Here is a 17,230-nt window from a genome sequence, read left to right as displayed (position 1 = left end):
CTTCTTGGTGACTTCTTATTTTCTTCCCCTACCTTTTGGATTCTTTATGACAATTTTTAAACAAGTTTATTAAAGTGCTCAGAGGAAGTTTATTAAAAGTCAAATGCTATCAGGAAACATGATAAAAAATAAAATTCTCCAATGCTTCATTTTATGCACATACAGGGAGATGTGGCTCCCCATCCTTTCTCTTCAAGGTAATTTTTTTTCTGGATGTTAATCTGTCTCTAAATGGTGGGCTTGCATTCCTGTATACCATTAGACATAGTATGTTGAGTTCTGACTACAAGTAAGGTTTTCAATCATTCAGATATATTACAGGATCTTCTATTCATAGTTCATGGTTGGAGCCCCTATCCAAAAATGTGTTCTTAGAATTTCTTACTAAAAGAGAACACACCTGAGAAGAGTTTCCAGGCGTTTGTGCCAAAGTGCAGTTCACATTTGGCATTCTAGAGACTTGCGTTTAATTGATTACGTGGCTTACAATGCCCAGCATGAGACACAGGACACAGGTTTGGGATTATAGAGAGCAGAGGGCCAAAAATGTAAAAATTAGATTAATAAAATCTTTAATGGAGATATGATCACCCAGAGCAATGCATAGAGTGAAATGTTTGCAAGTCAGAAAGAAATATGATAAAAATAATGAACCAATGAGAAGAGGTAGCAAAGATGATCTGAGGGATGGTAGAAAGCCGAAGTGTGGTTATCCAGTCACACATGTGGACAGAGCAGAGTGTTCCTCGCTAATGTTCTTTTGACTATTTTTTGTTAATATTAATCTTTTTAAATGACAAGCTTTAATATTTTATGCCTATATCTTATATTCTGAGTAGTTTGAAGACAACAATACACAATGTATTAATTAGTTTTACTCTTCCACCAGCCTGTTCTAAAACTTTTATTATTTTTATTTTTTTCCTTTTTATTTTAAAATAAAAAGAAAAAAATAAATTGTAATCTAAATTATATCTCAGTTCAAGGATTCTATAAATTCTCAGTGAATGATTTGGGGATGATAATGCAAAATGTATGTACTATTATTGCCCCCTTATCAATAAGTTATCAAAATAACTTATCAAAATGTTTTGAAATTTTGGGTTTTTTTTCTCTTTGAAATAAAATGGATTTGAAAAAAGGGTGGTTCTATAATGAATGTTCTCCTTTCTGATATCATTGGACATTAAGTAGGCAATGGCCAGAGGAATTCTGTCTGCCTTGTTTTGGAAATACAAGGCCTGGTATCAGACTGAAAATATACAATGTATAATTTAAAATGTCACTGTGTTGTGTGTGGTCCTTATTGGGGTAAATTATAATTTATTTTTTAAAAAGTAGGCTTAGATAGCTGAATCTGCATTATCTATTGAATTCCTATACTGATGATTTCAAACACTCTGATATAAGACACAGGTCTTCCGCTCAGAGTTCAGCATGTGGGCTGCCCAAACAAGTGTGTAGGGAATCACTGGTGCAATGTAGCAACAGGTTTAGACTTGTTAAAGCACCACTGGGAAAAAACTCATTGACAGAATTAGAGACTGGCAGTGAGCACACTGGGTGTGTTGTAGTCAGGGTTTGCAAGGGAATAGATTCAATACAAGACACACAATTTATAGGGTTATTTTATTATATTCATCCAGAAAGTCAAATGAGAAAGAGTGTAATAAAATCTGTCCACACAGTAGAGACCCAAAGAATCCAGCTGAGGGCCTGGATTCCAGGCAATGTTCTGCACAAGTCCAGCTGAAGACCTAGAAGCCATGGCAATGTCTTCCATGAGGCCAGTTAGAGGCCTAGAGCACACAGTATCTCATGCAAGTCTGTATCAAGGAGCTGTGCTAGAAAGGCTTAATGGCCAGTGGTGGAAGCTAAACGTCTGTGCCAGTAGGATAAAGTATCTGTGCCAGCAGGCTGAGGGATCTCCAGTGGATCCAGGAAGCGACCTGCTGTGACCCACGCAGCTCCAGATGTTTTCCAGGGAGAAGGATGGTGAGAGGATGTGAAAAGTAAAAGTAAAGAGACCGATGGACAGGAACCCACATGAGACCACACCAGACACTGCCATGACAGAGAAGCTTTATTGGACAGGGAGGAGATGGCAAGGAGACACTGCCTTGAGTGGGGGGCTGCCTTGCGGGGTGGGGGGGACAACACTGCCTTGCAGACAAAGACAGCTGCCATTTGGCTTGGGGAAAGGGTTTTTAATGGTTGTTCTGGGCGAGCAGCAGATTGCGACAGTCTTTCATCAGGTACATTCCTAGGTGGAGTTGACTTTTGCAGTTGGAACAGTTCTGGGAAGTTTCTTTTCTTGCAACCCAAGAGTGAACAGGTTGACCACCTGGGAAATTTCTTTTCTTGCAACCCAAGCAATGACAAGCTCCAGGGACAGGCTGACCCTTCACAGACGAAATCTTGGATTATGTGGAGACCTTTCTCTCCTGATGGGAAAAAAGGAACTGCTCCCTCACTGCAGGGACATTTATATATTTTAGCAACTTAACATCACATGACACCCTATTGTCCTAGCAGCTCACTGTTTGGATTGTCTTGGGGCTAGCTGTTCTCTGGGCTAAAGCTTCTTCATGTGGCTCTCCCTAGTCTCTCTTTGTTCTTGGGACGCCCATGCCCCAGCCCTGCACGTATGGTGAATTTCCAGCTTCAGTGGCTCCCAACAGCCACTCTCAAGGTAAGGACCCGAGCTCCCCCTGAAGAGAATCCTCTGATGATAACAGCTGAGTTCAAATCAGTAAAACCAGTGTAACAGGCTTCTCCAGGAGAATCAACAGCAAACCCTCTTCCCCTCCAGTTCTTGTTTTATACTGTTAGCAACAATCCTCAGGTGGGTGGTCCACACCCAGCACCATACTGATTCAACTGGGTGTTACAAGTTGATTATTAGTTAATCCACCATAGGGTGCCTGGGTGTAGGCTCCAAACCAGCAAATCCCAGGACAGTTTCTTTTTTCCTGTTTTATAGGAACTTCCTGGTACTATTGGTATGGTTTTGAGGGTGAGAGGAAAGAGGTTTCCATATTTGGCTGTGATAATTCTCACTTACCTCTGCTGGTTCTAGTGCATTCTGAAGTCCTTACCTTCACTCCACTTAGCTACTCTAGTCTTGTCCTCCAAGTTTGTGGGCAAACCTCTGTGGAAAAGACAGTTCTTGCTCTGATGATCGCAGCTCTGTTTCTCAGGCTGCCAAATGATAATGTCACACAACCTGAGCACTGTGGTGTGTGTGTGTGTGTGTGTGTGTGTGTGTGTGTGTGTGTGTGTAATATTTTCCTAGCAAAAAGTTTTTTGCCCATTTTGCCGCCTAGGACAGTTTGGTACCAGGGATTCTGATGACTCATTGTGAGGGAGTTTCTCAGTATCCATGGACAAACCATTTGCTGCTCAGAGTGACCTATCTCCAGCAGAGCTTCTGAGACACCCTAAAAACTTGTATTTCTGCTTGTCTAAAAGGTTTTGCCACCTGTTCCCTACTTGTCTTAGGTTTAACAGGCATTTCCTGGTATGTTCTTTCATTATGGATATCCTTGGGCCTTGCTCTGGGAAGTTTCTTCGTAAAGTGCAATAAAGAAAACAACTTTCATCCTCAGTACCATTATTCAGCAGTGATTATTAGGTGACACATTGTGATAATTTCTTTGGAGGATTTTTCAATTGTAATCCTGGCTGGAAGCACCTGTTGTGAGTAGCTGAGGTGGAGATACATGCAGGGCTAAAGCAAGGCCAGCCCAAGAACATGGAGTGCCCCAGATAAGCCAGACATTGTGCCTCAAACTGTTCAGATCCAGGTTAACCATCTTGCAACTTTAACTGATTTTCAGACTTTACTTGGTAATGCTAATTGACTCTACCCAGCTCTTATGCTAACAACTCATGATTTAGGCCCTCTCTTTGATATTCTCAAGGGGGACCTGGCCCTCACGTCTCCAAGAGCATGTACATCAGAGGTTAAAGCTACCTTGGACAAAGTTAATCTGGCTCTCTGATGTTCAACTTTCTAGAGTTGACCCATCTTCGTCAATACTTTAATTATTTTCCCAACTGAGCATATGCCCACTGGGGTCCTTTGGCAGTCTCAGGGTCCTTTGCAATGGCTACACATGCCACACGCTCCACATAAAATTGTTATCTCCTTCTATGATGCTGTGGCAGAAGTGATTACACATGGATTGATATGTGCTGTTCAGTTCTTTGGCCATTAGGTACAAACTATTGTTCCTTTTTCTGCTATTCAACAACAGTGGCTATGGCAGCTTTTATCCTCTCGGTAATCTGCATAGATTAACTTCCCTGTTATTACTGATTATCATTGTCCTCCAAACAAGTTAATTAAATTTTTTTCCCTTGCACTCTTTATTTTTCCTTCAAAAATAAGCTCATCCCCGATAGTGGAAGGTGTTTCTCTTTTCATAGATAGGTCCTCTTTGGATAGGGGATGCTATATAATAGCCTTCTCTTCACAAAAATGATACAGGTTTTTCTTCTGCAGGCTGTCATATGGGCCCTACAAGATCACTCATCACTCCCACTGTCCTCTTCTCAGACAGTGCTTATATTTGCAGTATGATGCACCACATTGAAACTGCCATTATGCACATTGGCCAAGAAGATCTTTTTTATTTACTTCACACTTGCCAGATTGTCATCTGTTCACACTATAGTCCCTGTTTTATTTTTTTTTTTTTTTTTTGATCATTTACATTCTCATTCCCAACTGCTGGGGACTCTCACCGAGGAAAGTGCTGCAACAGACAGATTGCCGGCTACAGTCACTGTTATTGCCTTAGATGCCATTCAATAGGCTTCTGCCTCCCATTCCATTTTCCACCAAAATACTTCGCCTCCTGCAAACAGTTCATTTTAACTTGGCAAAAGGCTCAACAATTTGAACCCTAATCATCTCTGACAAATGGATGTCACTCACAACCCTGAGTTTTGCTCTCTATGCTGGGTTCACAATTCAGTGGATACATCCTCAGTATTTATTTTTGCTTCTGCCCACACTGGTGAAGTGACTAAACATGTCATCCCTCATTGCTTAGATGGTTTTGGTACCCTTGGCTGCCTCTGGTCACTTGAGACTGATGATGGCCCAGTTTATACAAATGCTGCTTTCCAAACGTTTTGTGAAACTTTCTACATTTCTCTTAGCATGAGAATTCCCTATAACCCTCAAGATCAAGAAATTATTGGACATGCTCACCATATCCTCAAAATTCAATTACAAAAACCAAAAGGATGTCCCTCCCTACAGAGAATTCACGCCTCATAATAGGCTTCACTTGGCATTAACTTTTAGAATCCTACCAAGGATGGGACTACATTAGCAAAAAGACAGTTCAATAAAGTAAAGGAAAAGAAGCTAGGAAGTGTCCTTTGCAAAAATCTTCACAATGGACAATGGAAGTGACCCAGCCTGGTACTCATACGGGGCTGAGAGTATACTCATGTCTTCACAGAAAATTCGAAACAGCCTATCTAATGTCAGAGTGTGCTGTCCAGCTGTATCGTGGATCCAGACCTAGAGGAGGAGTTGGTTCCACCTTTCAAGAAGCTCATGCTCAGACTTGTGGCAGTAATGTCTCAGAGACCATGCCCCTCTGATGGGCAAGGATGGAGCTAGACCTGACCTTGGGCCAATTAAAGAAATTGACCAACGATGACCAGGAGATGGTAATCAAAAATGAGAAAGTGACAGAATGTGTGGAGATGTTTGGGCTGGAGGATACATAAAAGAAAGGGACATGAAAGTTACTAGCATTTTTAAGATAAAATAAAATACAAAAAATATGTATAATGATTATTGATAAAAGGTTTTTGTTCCTCCTAGATATCTTTTGTGAGAGGTCTTTGCTAATTGACCTACAAAAATTTTAACTAGTCTATTTATGATTATAAAGTTCTAGAATTATAAAAGTTATTATAATTTGGCCAAAAATACATCTGAGTGCACTCTGATTTTGTAATCATATTGTTTATCTGTTTGTTTGTCTGTTTGTCCAATCTCTAAACAGCTGTTTTATTTGACCTCAAAGTTTTATTTCTTTTTGCATTTTTTGATTTGGTTTATAGATAAATCTCATCAAAATTCAACATGTGCATCCACTTGGATTGCCAGCTGGTCAAAATGATGTTAAATTGGTTGTATAAATGTAATGCGTATTATTGTTTACGTATTATGATTTGAGAGTCTCTTATTGTTCAAAAAGAATGTGTCAAGTGTGATAAGGTTCTCATAAGTTATCGAAAACTTTGTTAAGATAATTTAACAAAAACTCCTTAGGATGGGAAGAAACTAATTGGATAGGACTCCAGTTGATGAATAAGGAAGCAGCTGCCAGGAAACAATTATTCAGTCCCTGTTCATTAATAGGAGGTTTTAATGCTCTCCATCACCTTATGAAAGACACCCCAAAAATGTTGCTCAAAATATATTATTGTGATATGTTTACATTGTTCATTGTCAAAAGGTTGTTTTCTAGAAACAAAACAAGGTTTTTCCAATGTAAAGATGCTCTGATACAAAACTAACTTAAGAAGCAAAGTTTTCATATGATCATGACACTTTATTATTAATATCATGGGATGTTAAATGTATTCATACTTTCTGGATAGACAGGTCTCCCAAAACTAGGTTTATGTGATAGACTTTTCTTTCAGATCCAGACATCTGCCTTTCTTCTGTGCTCCAGCTACTTGTGATAAGAAGTTTATGCCAAGCCAACAAGAGCCACCAATTTTTAACAAAACTTTTGTGATATGTATGCTGTCTATGCCACTACATTTAGAGATGTTTAGACATTAAGCAGCCAGCCAGTGTCACACATGTCAATGACATCCCATTAAAGGACAACAAATTAGGTGAGAGCTTCTTGTGTACTAGATAGAGATGATTGACTAAAAAGTATATTCGATGTCAAAATGGAAATTTCATTGTTATAAAAATGTGATCATGCAAGCTGGGATTGGTGGTGCTGTAATCCCAGCACTTGGGAGGCTGAGATAGGAGAATCATTGCAAGTTCGAGACCAGCCTGGGCTACAAAGTAGGCTAAAGTCTAGCCTGAACTGCATAGAAAGACCCTGTCTCAAAAACACACAAAAAAGTCATCATGCAAATTAAAACAACACTGAGATTCAATCTCACTCCAGAAAGAATGGCTATCATCAAGAAATCAACCAATAACAAATGCTATGGGAAAAATTGAACACTTCTCCATTGTTGGTAGGACTGTAGACTGCTGCAATTAATCTGGAAATCAGTATGGAGCATCCTCAAAAAGCTAGGATATAATCTGTGCTTCAATAAATCAAATGCCCATCAACTTAGGAATGGATAAAAAAGATGTGGTATTTTTATACAATGGAGTACTACTCAGCCAGAAAGAAGGAAAAACTCAAGACTTTTATAGGTAAACGGATGCGATTTGAGATCATTCTCATAAATGAAATAAATCAGACTCACACGTATAAAGATTATATCATCTCCCTGGTATGAGAAACTGAAAGAGTAAATAAGTTCTAAAATGTACAGTACATATTGTGAAATAGGACAAACTATTAGGAACTAGGATGGGTGAAAGGGGAAAAGACAGTAAGGAAAAGGGAAAAATGCAAGTCATTTATACTGTTAGTGTCTCTTAATTCATTAAAAATAAAGGTTTGTGCTAATATTAACTGGAGAAATTTTATGCACACATCATGTACTCTGAGCAAATACCTTAAAGAAAATAACATGTAACATATTAGCTATTGTTATTCTCCTATTATTGTTATGAAATTTTGTTTTACCTTTTTAAAATTTAAATAAATTTAAATAAAATGAAAAATTGTTATTGTCATGCTAAAATATTATGTATGGCTTTTGATCTCAATTTTTCTGTATAAAACTATAACTACTCTGATTTATGTTTTGAAATTTTGTTTCTTTTTTCTTTTTTCTCTCTGAAATGAAATGGATTTGAATGAAAAAAGAAAAAAACCTCTATAATTGCTGTCTGTTAATATTCTACAGGGATTAAATTTCCAGAACATCTATGGTTGGTAGGAAATAGCAGTTCTACTTTGTATTTAAAGATATAAAGTTATAATCTTAAGCTCACTGCGCCCGTTACAATGTCATTAACATTCTCTTCTGAATTTTCAGAATCTGAAGTTTGAAGACCAAAAGGTAGAGAAAGAAAGATGGTCTAGGAGGACAGCCAGTATTTTGGCTCTGGTCCTCTGAGGTCAATAAGGACCCAGGATATAAGAGACCTCTGCTGTGACATCCTATAGCTTAGTTAGTCCTGGACTTCCTGACCAAGGAGACTGTTGAACCACAGAAGAAGTAAATCAGGGGCTGGGGATTTAACTCAGTGGCATAAGCGCCTGCCTTGTAAGCAGGCAGTTGTGAATTCGATCCCCAGTACCGATGAAAAGCAAAAAGACAAAAAAAAAAAAAAAAAAAAAAAAAAGAAGTAAATCAATGTGCCTAAGGAGAGAAAAGTCTCCCAAGTATTCACAAAAAGCAAGTTGGTCAAGCAATGGCTGTGTCTCATCCAGACACATGACACTGATGGAACTGAGAGGTACTACACATGATTCTAAGGTAAAACTTGAAGAGACTTAACTGATCATGATAGATAGCAGGAAATTAATTTTCATTAATACAAGTCTCACTTTAACTTGATCTTGAACATCCAGCAAAAAACTACAACCACAAAACATATAAAAAAGTGTCATAGTAATACGCTAGCTATAACAGAGGCTCAAATCACTGACACCTTCTAATAATTTCCAGCTATACTGGTAACTGACTACTGTTAGGGGTTAATGGGCATCATGTGGTTAAATTGCTGGATGCAGGGACCTGAAATCCTTGGACTGGGAATCTTTAGCCTAAATGCAATAAGTTCACTCAGAATGGAAAGAGTTCGAGAAGGAGGAGGCCTTTAGAAGAAAAGGTTGCTTGGGGATTCCTAGGGAAGAGTGGTGAAGAAAAGCCTTCCACAAAAAGAAATTCTTCCACAAAGTCATGCAGACACAACTGCTCCAACTCCAACTGATCACTTGCAACTACCAAGCAGAAAAGGGGGAGATGTGGGGAGTGGCTGATGTGGAGACTGATCACACATACAGAGCAAAAGCAAGGCCAGCTTGAGAACATGGAGCACCTGAGGCAAGCTAGACAAACAAGTTGTTAAGAAGGTCCTTTCTCCTATTAGGAGAATGGCTTCATCTATTATAAACCTTTTGCTGATTGTATAAATAAATGCACTGCAGTCATTGGGCAGTTAGATTTCTCCCATCAGTAGAGAAGGCGCTCCCTGACCTCAGCTTCTGACCCTTCATTTCTCCATCCTCCATCATCCTACCCCTAGGAGCTGCTCTGGATGTGGCCGGCACACACCTTTATCCCAGTGCTCTGGGAGGCTAAGATATGAGGACTGGAAGTTGCAGCCTAGCCGGGGTAACTTCACAGTGTAGGAGACCCTATACTAAAAGAAGTTTAAAGGTTAGAATATAGCTTAGATAAAGAGTTTTTAAATTCCCAGCATTCCAACAAATAATACAAATGAGCATTTTAGACATGATGGATTCAATACTGTCACCATTATTGTAGTCATCCTTGAGCAATCAGTGGGTCACAGAGGAAATTAAAGAATAAATTAAACAATACCTACAAGCAAACAAAAATACAAATATAACTTACTGGAATCTGTGGGATGCAATGAAAGTTATCCTCAGAGGAAAATTTATTGCACTGAGTTCCCACATCAGGAAAACAGAACCAATACAAATAAACAACCTGATGGTATGCCTCAAACATCTAGAAAGAGTAAGTCAAGCCCAAAGCTAAAAGCAGGGAGGAAATTATAAAAATCAGAGCAAAAATTAATGCAATAGAAACTAAGAAAGCATTCCAAAGATTGAATGAATCAAAGAGTTGGTTCTTTATCAATAAAATTGATAAGCCCCTAGCCAACCTTATTAAAAAAGGAAAGAAAAAACTCAAATTCATGCAATAAGGAATGAAAAAGGTGAAATCACTACAGACTCTGTAGAAATACAGATCATCAACACCTATTTTGAAAACCGCTATTCACATAGATTTGATAACACAGAAGAAATGGACAGAATCCTAGAAACATATGAAATACCAAAGCCAGGTCAAGAAGATGTAGAACTGTTGAATAACCCAATTTCTATTAATGAAATTAAAATGTAATTAAGTCCTTATCTACAAAGAGGACCCCAGGCCCAGACGGATTCACTGTGGAATTCTACAACAAATAAAATGAAGACTTAGTGGCCCACACTCTTCAAACTCTTCAATGAAATTGAAAGGGAAGCAATCCTTCCTAAGTCATTCCTGGAAGCAAATATTACTCTAGTACAAAACCTGAGAAAGACCCAACTGAAAAATAGGACCACGGGCCAATCTACCTAATGAACACAGATGCAAAAATCCTCAGTAAAATATTGGCAAATAGGATGCAGCAAATCATCAAGAAAATCATACATTATGACAAAGTGGGATTCATTCCAGGCATGCAGGGATGGTTCAACATACATAAATCAATACATGTAATCCACCATATCAATACAGCCAAACGTAAGAATCACATGATCATTTTTATAGCTGCAGAAAAAGCTTTTGATAAGGTTCAACACTCATTCATGATAAGAACCTTACAGAAAATTGGAATAGATGGTCTTTAACTCAATATGATAAAGGCCATCTGTGACAACCAACAGCCAGTATCATGCTAAATGGCCAAAAACTGAAGGCCTTTACCTTGAAATTAGGCACAAGACAAGGATGTCCCTTATCACTGCTCCTATGCAACACAGTGCTGGAAATACTAGCCAAAGCAATTAGACAAGGGAGAGAAAAGAGTTAAAGATAGGAAATGAAGAAATTAAATTACCATTATTTGCAGATGACATGATACTCTACATAGAAGACCCCCAAAACTCCATTGAAAGACTCCTAGATATAATAAATAAATTCAACAATGTAGCTGGATACAAAGTCAATACTCAAAAATCTAAATAGCATTCCTATACACTAACAAATAAATCACTGAGACAGAAATAAAAGAAGCCACACCCTACAGACAAGCATCCAAAAAACTGAAATACTTAGGAATTAATCTCAAGAAAGAAATAAAAGATCTATACATGGAAAATTACAGTGCTCTGAAAAAGAAATGAAAGAGGATCTCAGAAAATGGAAAGACAATACTTGTTCATGGATAGGGAGAATAAATATTGTGAAAATGGCCATTCTCTCAAAACTGTTTTTGCAGATTCAACACAATCTCAATGAAAATATCACAAACATACCTCATAGATCTAGAGAAATCAATCCTAAAACTCATCTGGAACCAGAAGAGACCGAGAATAGCAAAGGCAATTCTAAGCAGCAAAGGCAAAGCAGGAGGCATCACAGGCCCTGATTTGAAGTTATACTACAAAGCTACTGTAATAAGATCAACATGGCACTAGAATAAAAACAGATCTGAAGATCAGTGGAATAGATTAGAAGATACAACTACAACTGCATTATCTTTGATAAAGGGGCCAAACATGTTCACTGGAAAAATGCTAGTCTCTTTAATAAATGGTGCTGAAAAACCAGCTCTACTTATGCTGAAAACTAAAACTAGACTCATGCCTATCACCATGTACTAAACTAAAATCTAAATGGATCAAAGATCTAAATATTAAAACAGAAACACTAACTCTGTTGGAACACAAAGTAGGTAAAAATCTTGAAGACATAAGAGTAGGTAGAGAATTCATGAACAGGAATCAAATCTCATGGGAAATACTTCCCAGACTCAATAACGGAGATCACATCTTATTAAAGAATTTCTACATGTCAAAAGAAATCTCTAGCATAGTGAAAAGAAAACCCACAAACTGAGAAACAATCTTAGTGAACTGTCCCTCAGAAAAAGGACTTCTGTCTAAAACATATAAAGAATTTTAAAAAATCAGACCCCTAAAATTCAAAAACCCATTCCAAAAATGTGTATCTGAGATGAATCCACAGTTCTCAGATGAAGAAATATAAATGACAAATAAATACATGAAAAAATGTTCATCATCCTTGGTCATTAGAGAAATGCAAATTAAAACCAAACTGAGATTTCATCTCACTCCAGAAAGAATGGCCACAATCAAGAAAACTACCAACAACAAATGCTGGAGAGGCTGTGGGGAAAAAGGAACTCTTCTGCACTGTTGGTGGCAGTGTAGACTGGTGCAGCCATTGTAGAGATCAGACCGGAGATTGCTCAAAAAGCTGTGATTGGAAGGCTAATTTTTTATTTAAAGAAAGACAAAACAAAATAGAAAATGGGCAGAAATAATACATACTTTCAAAGAAAAGAATTAAAGAGTAATAAAGCACTAGTTGATACTGTCTCCCCACAAATAGTTGTTCAAGATACAAAAGTAGAACCTATAAATGGGAATTCAACCAGGGAAACTGCAAACAGTTCTGTTCAACTATCCAACAAAAACTAAGCAATATGGTTATCAATCCTATACAGTTAGACATGTACGCATTTATCCATATCTTTATTTATGTTGAGACCTAACACAACTTATTAGATTAAAATCCTTCTGAACAAAGATTAATAATATTGCTGGATTTCACATCGTAACACTCCAGAATCAGCACTGAGCACTGCAGTGCCCCTTTCTTTCCTTCAAAGTATTTGTTCATTTCATCATGTGTCATAAGATCAGTTCTCATAAACTGTTTATAGGTTTTATGCAAACATGAGTCTTAACATGTATTTCTATCCTTTCTATATTAGAGGGAGAAACAGAACAAAGAAGGACAGAACTAAACATATTCCTATAGATATGTAAAACTAAAAAGACATATAGAACTGCTATATAAGGAGTTCTACCATGGTCACTGTGCTGTTTCTTGTTATTATCAACAGAGTTGGCTATATCATCAGATAAAGCATAATTGAACACATTAGTACATAACAGAATTAACAGAAATACAACTTTGTAGATAGTGTAGAGCTACAAAAACAGGTAGGAATCAAATAAGAATGAATATTGTAGTGAATCATTGTCCTTTTCAGTATAATTGCCTATACTTCTGAACTTGATACCAGCAACCTAACAGTTTTGAATAAAACCTGTCAATAATAAGCAGCAATCAAACAAGTCAGATTTAACTAAGTTCAGTCATGATACAACAGTATAAGTCATACAGGGATCCTTATTGAGTTAATAGGATATTAAAGATGACCACTGTGTTATGTCCTGATATCTTTGGGACAGCTGTCTGTGCCCTCAGATCCATTGCTTGTATACAAACTAGGATGGAACAAGTTCTAACCAAGCAGAGTGGTATGATTAATAAGGGTTTTAATTCCGATACACTATTAGCTATATCTTCTGATTTTTTTGAAGACTATTCCTCCCCTTTACTCCCCCAGAATGAACTGTGTATTTTTGGGTCTCCCCAATACTGATGGTTTTATATTGGGGGGGGGGCAACCTGCTATTTACCTAAGTGTTTCCGAACTTTCTCACTCCTGGGCTGGATTTCTAGTTATATTGCTTCATTTATTAAAGCCTGTCTGTTCAACCTATCCATAAATACTGGTCAAGTTATCCATATTATTCTCTGGTTCCCTATCACAATGAGTTCCATTTTTTCGTATTTCATTTTGGTCCATACAGTCTTTTTTAGGCTAATTATATTTCTTATAAAGAGCCTCTCGGTGGATCCTACCTCTTGATCCACTCTGCCTGAGATTCTCGCCTTTTTCCCGTAAGATAGTGTATCTAGGCCACCTATATTAGAAATTATATCCAACCTACTTTGCCTTATTTCTGTTGTGTCCTTTTTCGGTCATTAGTTGTCTGTCTTCTTCATTTTGCTTTCTGCTCCATTCATTGTGGCCTCTCAGCCACTGTTTCTGGAATCCTGGTACTTATCTCTCTCTTTAGAATGTCCTGCAGTATTCTCTGTAAAGTTGGATTGGTGGTTGCAAATTCCCACAAGTTGCTCTTTATCTTGGAAGCACCTTGTTTCTCCATTAATTTCTCGGGACAATTGTGCAGGATATATCAATCTTTCCTGGAGGTTATTGTCTTTCAAGGCTTGGGTTATTTTGCCCAAAGCTGTTTGAGATTTGATGGTTTGTGCCAAGAAGTCTGCTGTAATTCTGATGGGATTCCCCTTGTAAGTGATCTATTTCTTGTCTCTGACAGTTTTTAATATTCTGTTCTTATATTGGATCTCTGGAATATTGATTATTATATGCCTGGGTGTTCTGTTTTGATTGTAGGTGACTGGAGTATTGTAGGCCTCATACATCTGAGTATCTTTTCCTTTTCCTATGTTTAGGAAGCTTTCCTTAATTATTTCTGTGAATAGCTTTTGCAATTCCTGCTTCTTCATTCACATTCTTTATTCTTAAGTTATAGATCCTCTTGTAGTCTTCTAGCCTTTGTATTGTTATGGCTTGTTTCCTTGTTATTTTTAAGAAGTTTTTCCTTTCATGTTCCCACATTATAAAGTTGTCCTCCAGTTCAGGTAATCTATCCTTAGTTTCTTTCAAGCTGTAATTCCAGCTTTCAATAGAGTTTTTAATTTCCTGATAATCTCTTTCAACCTGCTTCATGTATTATATGTTTTCTCTATTTTCTCCATCAAACATTTCTCCCCCGGTTTTTTGTTCTTCCATTCTACCATCTGTGTTTTCTTTGGAGGTGTTAAGCATTTCTTGCTTTACTTGGTTAAATATTTCAATTTTGAACTTGTCTATGAGGTCCTAAAGATATCGCTTTATGTCTTTAAGTCTATTGGTGCCATGCCTGATATTACATGTTTGCTATCCTCATTCTCCTTTGCATTTATTTTTCCTGGATCAGTGTTGTCAGGATTGGGGACTGAGGACCCTTTCTTGTTGCCTCCTCTTCTCATACTTTTTATTCCTTCCATACAGGCATACATAGGAGGCCCAGTTTCTTTCTTTATCAGTTTCAGTTTGTCTGAAGCGCACTGCCTAGGTGGTCCCAATCACTGCAGTGTACTAGGAGGTACCTGGGCAGCCTATGCTGGGCCCGTCCCTCCAGATCAATCTACTGAAGGCTTCACTGCATTAGGGTGCTCTGCCAGGCACAGGGACCTGGTTTGGGCTAGCCTATTGGGCCTCAGTCTGTGGCATCACTCAGGTCAAGTGTTCCACACCAATCCTGCTTGAGAGGGGAATATAGGACTGAAGTCACTACAGTGCCCTGTTCCAGCCAGTCTACCTAGTCCCAGAATGCCGTCTGTTGAAACCTCTTTGTCTATGGAAGGGTTTTTATTTCTCTCGCTCACCACACATCGATTCAGGGTTCCCCGTGAGCTCTGCTTTCAATTCAGTTTGACAATTCCCACTCTCAGAAACTTCATGTCTCCAGTAAATTGAAAATAGCAGGTTATCCTGGATGCACAAATTCAGCCATGTAATCATCAGTGAGTTCAAGCAGTGGCACCGAGACTTTACCTGTTCCAATCATAGCACCGGGACTACATTTCCAATGGTTTTTCTTTTCTCAGCTTAGTACGTTTCAGGGTCAGCAGGGTATATCACGCTCTGCTTGGGAGAACCCACACCACAACATTCTTAGAATCTAAGCTGGCTACCTCAGAGAGCTTCTTTAACTGCTGTAATTTATCCACCATCTTTTCTCAATCGTAGAAGTCCCATTTGAACCAGGTATACCACTCTTAGGCATATTCCCAGAGGAACTGAAAACATCATACCACAGTGGTATATGTGCACTCATGTTTATAGCAGCACAATTTGTAATAGCCAGACCTTGGAAACACCATAAGTGTCCATCAACTGAGGAATGGATTAAAAAGGTGTCCTATTTTTATATAATAGAGTACTATTCAGCTATAAAAAATGATCACAGTGAGATATTTATAAACAAATGGGTGTACCTAGACATCACACTTGAAAGTGAAAAAAGTCAAACTCAAATGTATAAACACCGAATGTTTTCCTGAGTATAACAAATGGTAGAAAATACATACAAGTAAGCAGTAATCATGATTTGCCATTATATTGTTTTGAAGACTTATAAGGTTTTCATTCATTAATTGGAATGGTTTTATTCTGGGGTGTTTGATTTTATACTCTGTGATGGTATAAACTGTTATTTTGAAGACAACAAGACTTGTAATACCTAGTGCTGACTTAATGTGCACTTGAAGTCGCATCAAGCTTTTGTTCTTCTGTCTGCATCGGCTTTATCCTGTTGTATCTCATTGGATTTTATTATATATGATAATATGAACAAAATATTTTATAGACAAGGAACAAATATAGTAACCATTGTTTGTTTTCTGTTAGTTGGTTCTAAATACCCTGTAATACTTTCATCCTCTTGAATGGTTTTATACTGTCTTGTTATGTTTGATCCTATAGCACACGCAGGTGTACCCAAATATTTCAAGGAAAGAGACACTACGATAACTAGTGTTATGTAGGCTTATCTTGCGGTGAAACACTATGTTGCTTAAACTATTCAGCTCTGAAATGTATTGTTATGTCCTCTTTTATGTTACTCTCCTTTACTTTTTTTAATTAAAAAAAAAAGAGACTGAAACCCTGGATAATAGGAGGGATCTCGGTATGTTTAAAATGCTTATTTGACATACCAACTTTCTAATCCAAACTATTTGCATGGAGCTTCACCGCAGTTGTTTGAGTTTATATTTTGCAATGTTATCCCCTAAGTCACTAACATAGCATGCTGACTTTGAACTAGTAGTAATCCTCCTGCCTGAGTCTCCCTGAGGGTGGCTGTGGAAGGTGTGACCCAGCAAGCCTGGCTCAAATGCATGACCAGTGCAGGTGTTGGTTTTGGCTGGGCAATGGCATGGTGGGCAAGACAGATTCTCTTCACGTCACTCTGAAGAAATTTCACACAGTGAGGTTCAAGGATGTCTACAATGAAAGAAGGTACTGGAAGAGGTCCATAAACACCAGCAGTACAGAGATGCCTCCAAAAATGCAATCTCAAAACCCCATTCGCCCAGGTATCTATTTCCCTCCTGGCGAAGTTCTCACAAATAGGAAAAGAAGTCTTTGTTTTAGTAATACACGTGTTCATGGAAGCACAATTCATGATGACTAAATCTTGGAAGTACCCACTAGGCTCAGCAAGACATTGATAAAGAAAATGGG

General features: G+C 38.0%; 1 protein-coding gene across 3 annotated transcripts in view; it reads left to right on the top strand.

The window, feature by feature from the left end:
* Fam156a (family with sequence similarity 156 member A) overlaps positions 1–7,621 on the top strand; it is an 88,227-nt gene extending 80,606 nt beyond the window's left edge. Inside the window, exons 3-4 of one of the 3 annotated variants that reach the window (XM_063245885.1) lie at positions 2,605–2,692; positions 4,508–4,851. In XM_063245885.1, coding sequence (XP_063101955.1) covers positions 2,605–2,692; positions 4,508–4,585 — 166 coding nt within the window. In that variant the 3' untranslated portion in view covers positions 4,586–4,851. Of the gene's footprint in view, positions 1–2,604; positions 2,693–4,507; positions 4,852–5,477 lie in introns of those variants that run through there. The other 2 variants (XM_063245886.1, XM_063245887.1) reach the window with 2 other exon arrangements.
* Positions 7,622–17,230: the final 9,609 nt, after the last annotated feature.

This window comes from Cavia porcellus, unplaced genomic scaffold (genome assembly GCF_034190915.1).
Source record: "Cavia porcellus strain 051 isolate PalLab524CR breed Dunkin Hartley unplaced genomic scaffold, mCavPor4.1 scaffold_3, whole genome shotgun sequence".
Taxonomy (NCBI): domain Eukaryota; kingdom Metazoa; phylum Chordata; class Mammalia; order Rodentia; family Caviidae; genus Cavia; species Cavia porcellus.
This window is presented reverse-complemented; position numbering and strand designations above follow the sequence as displayed.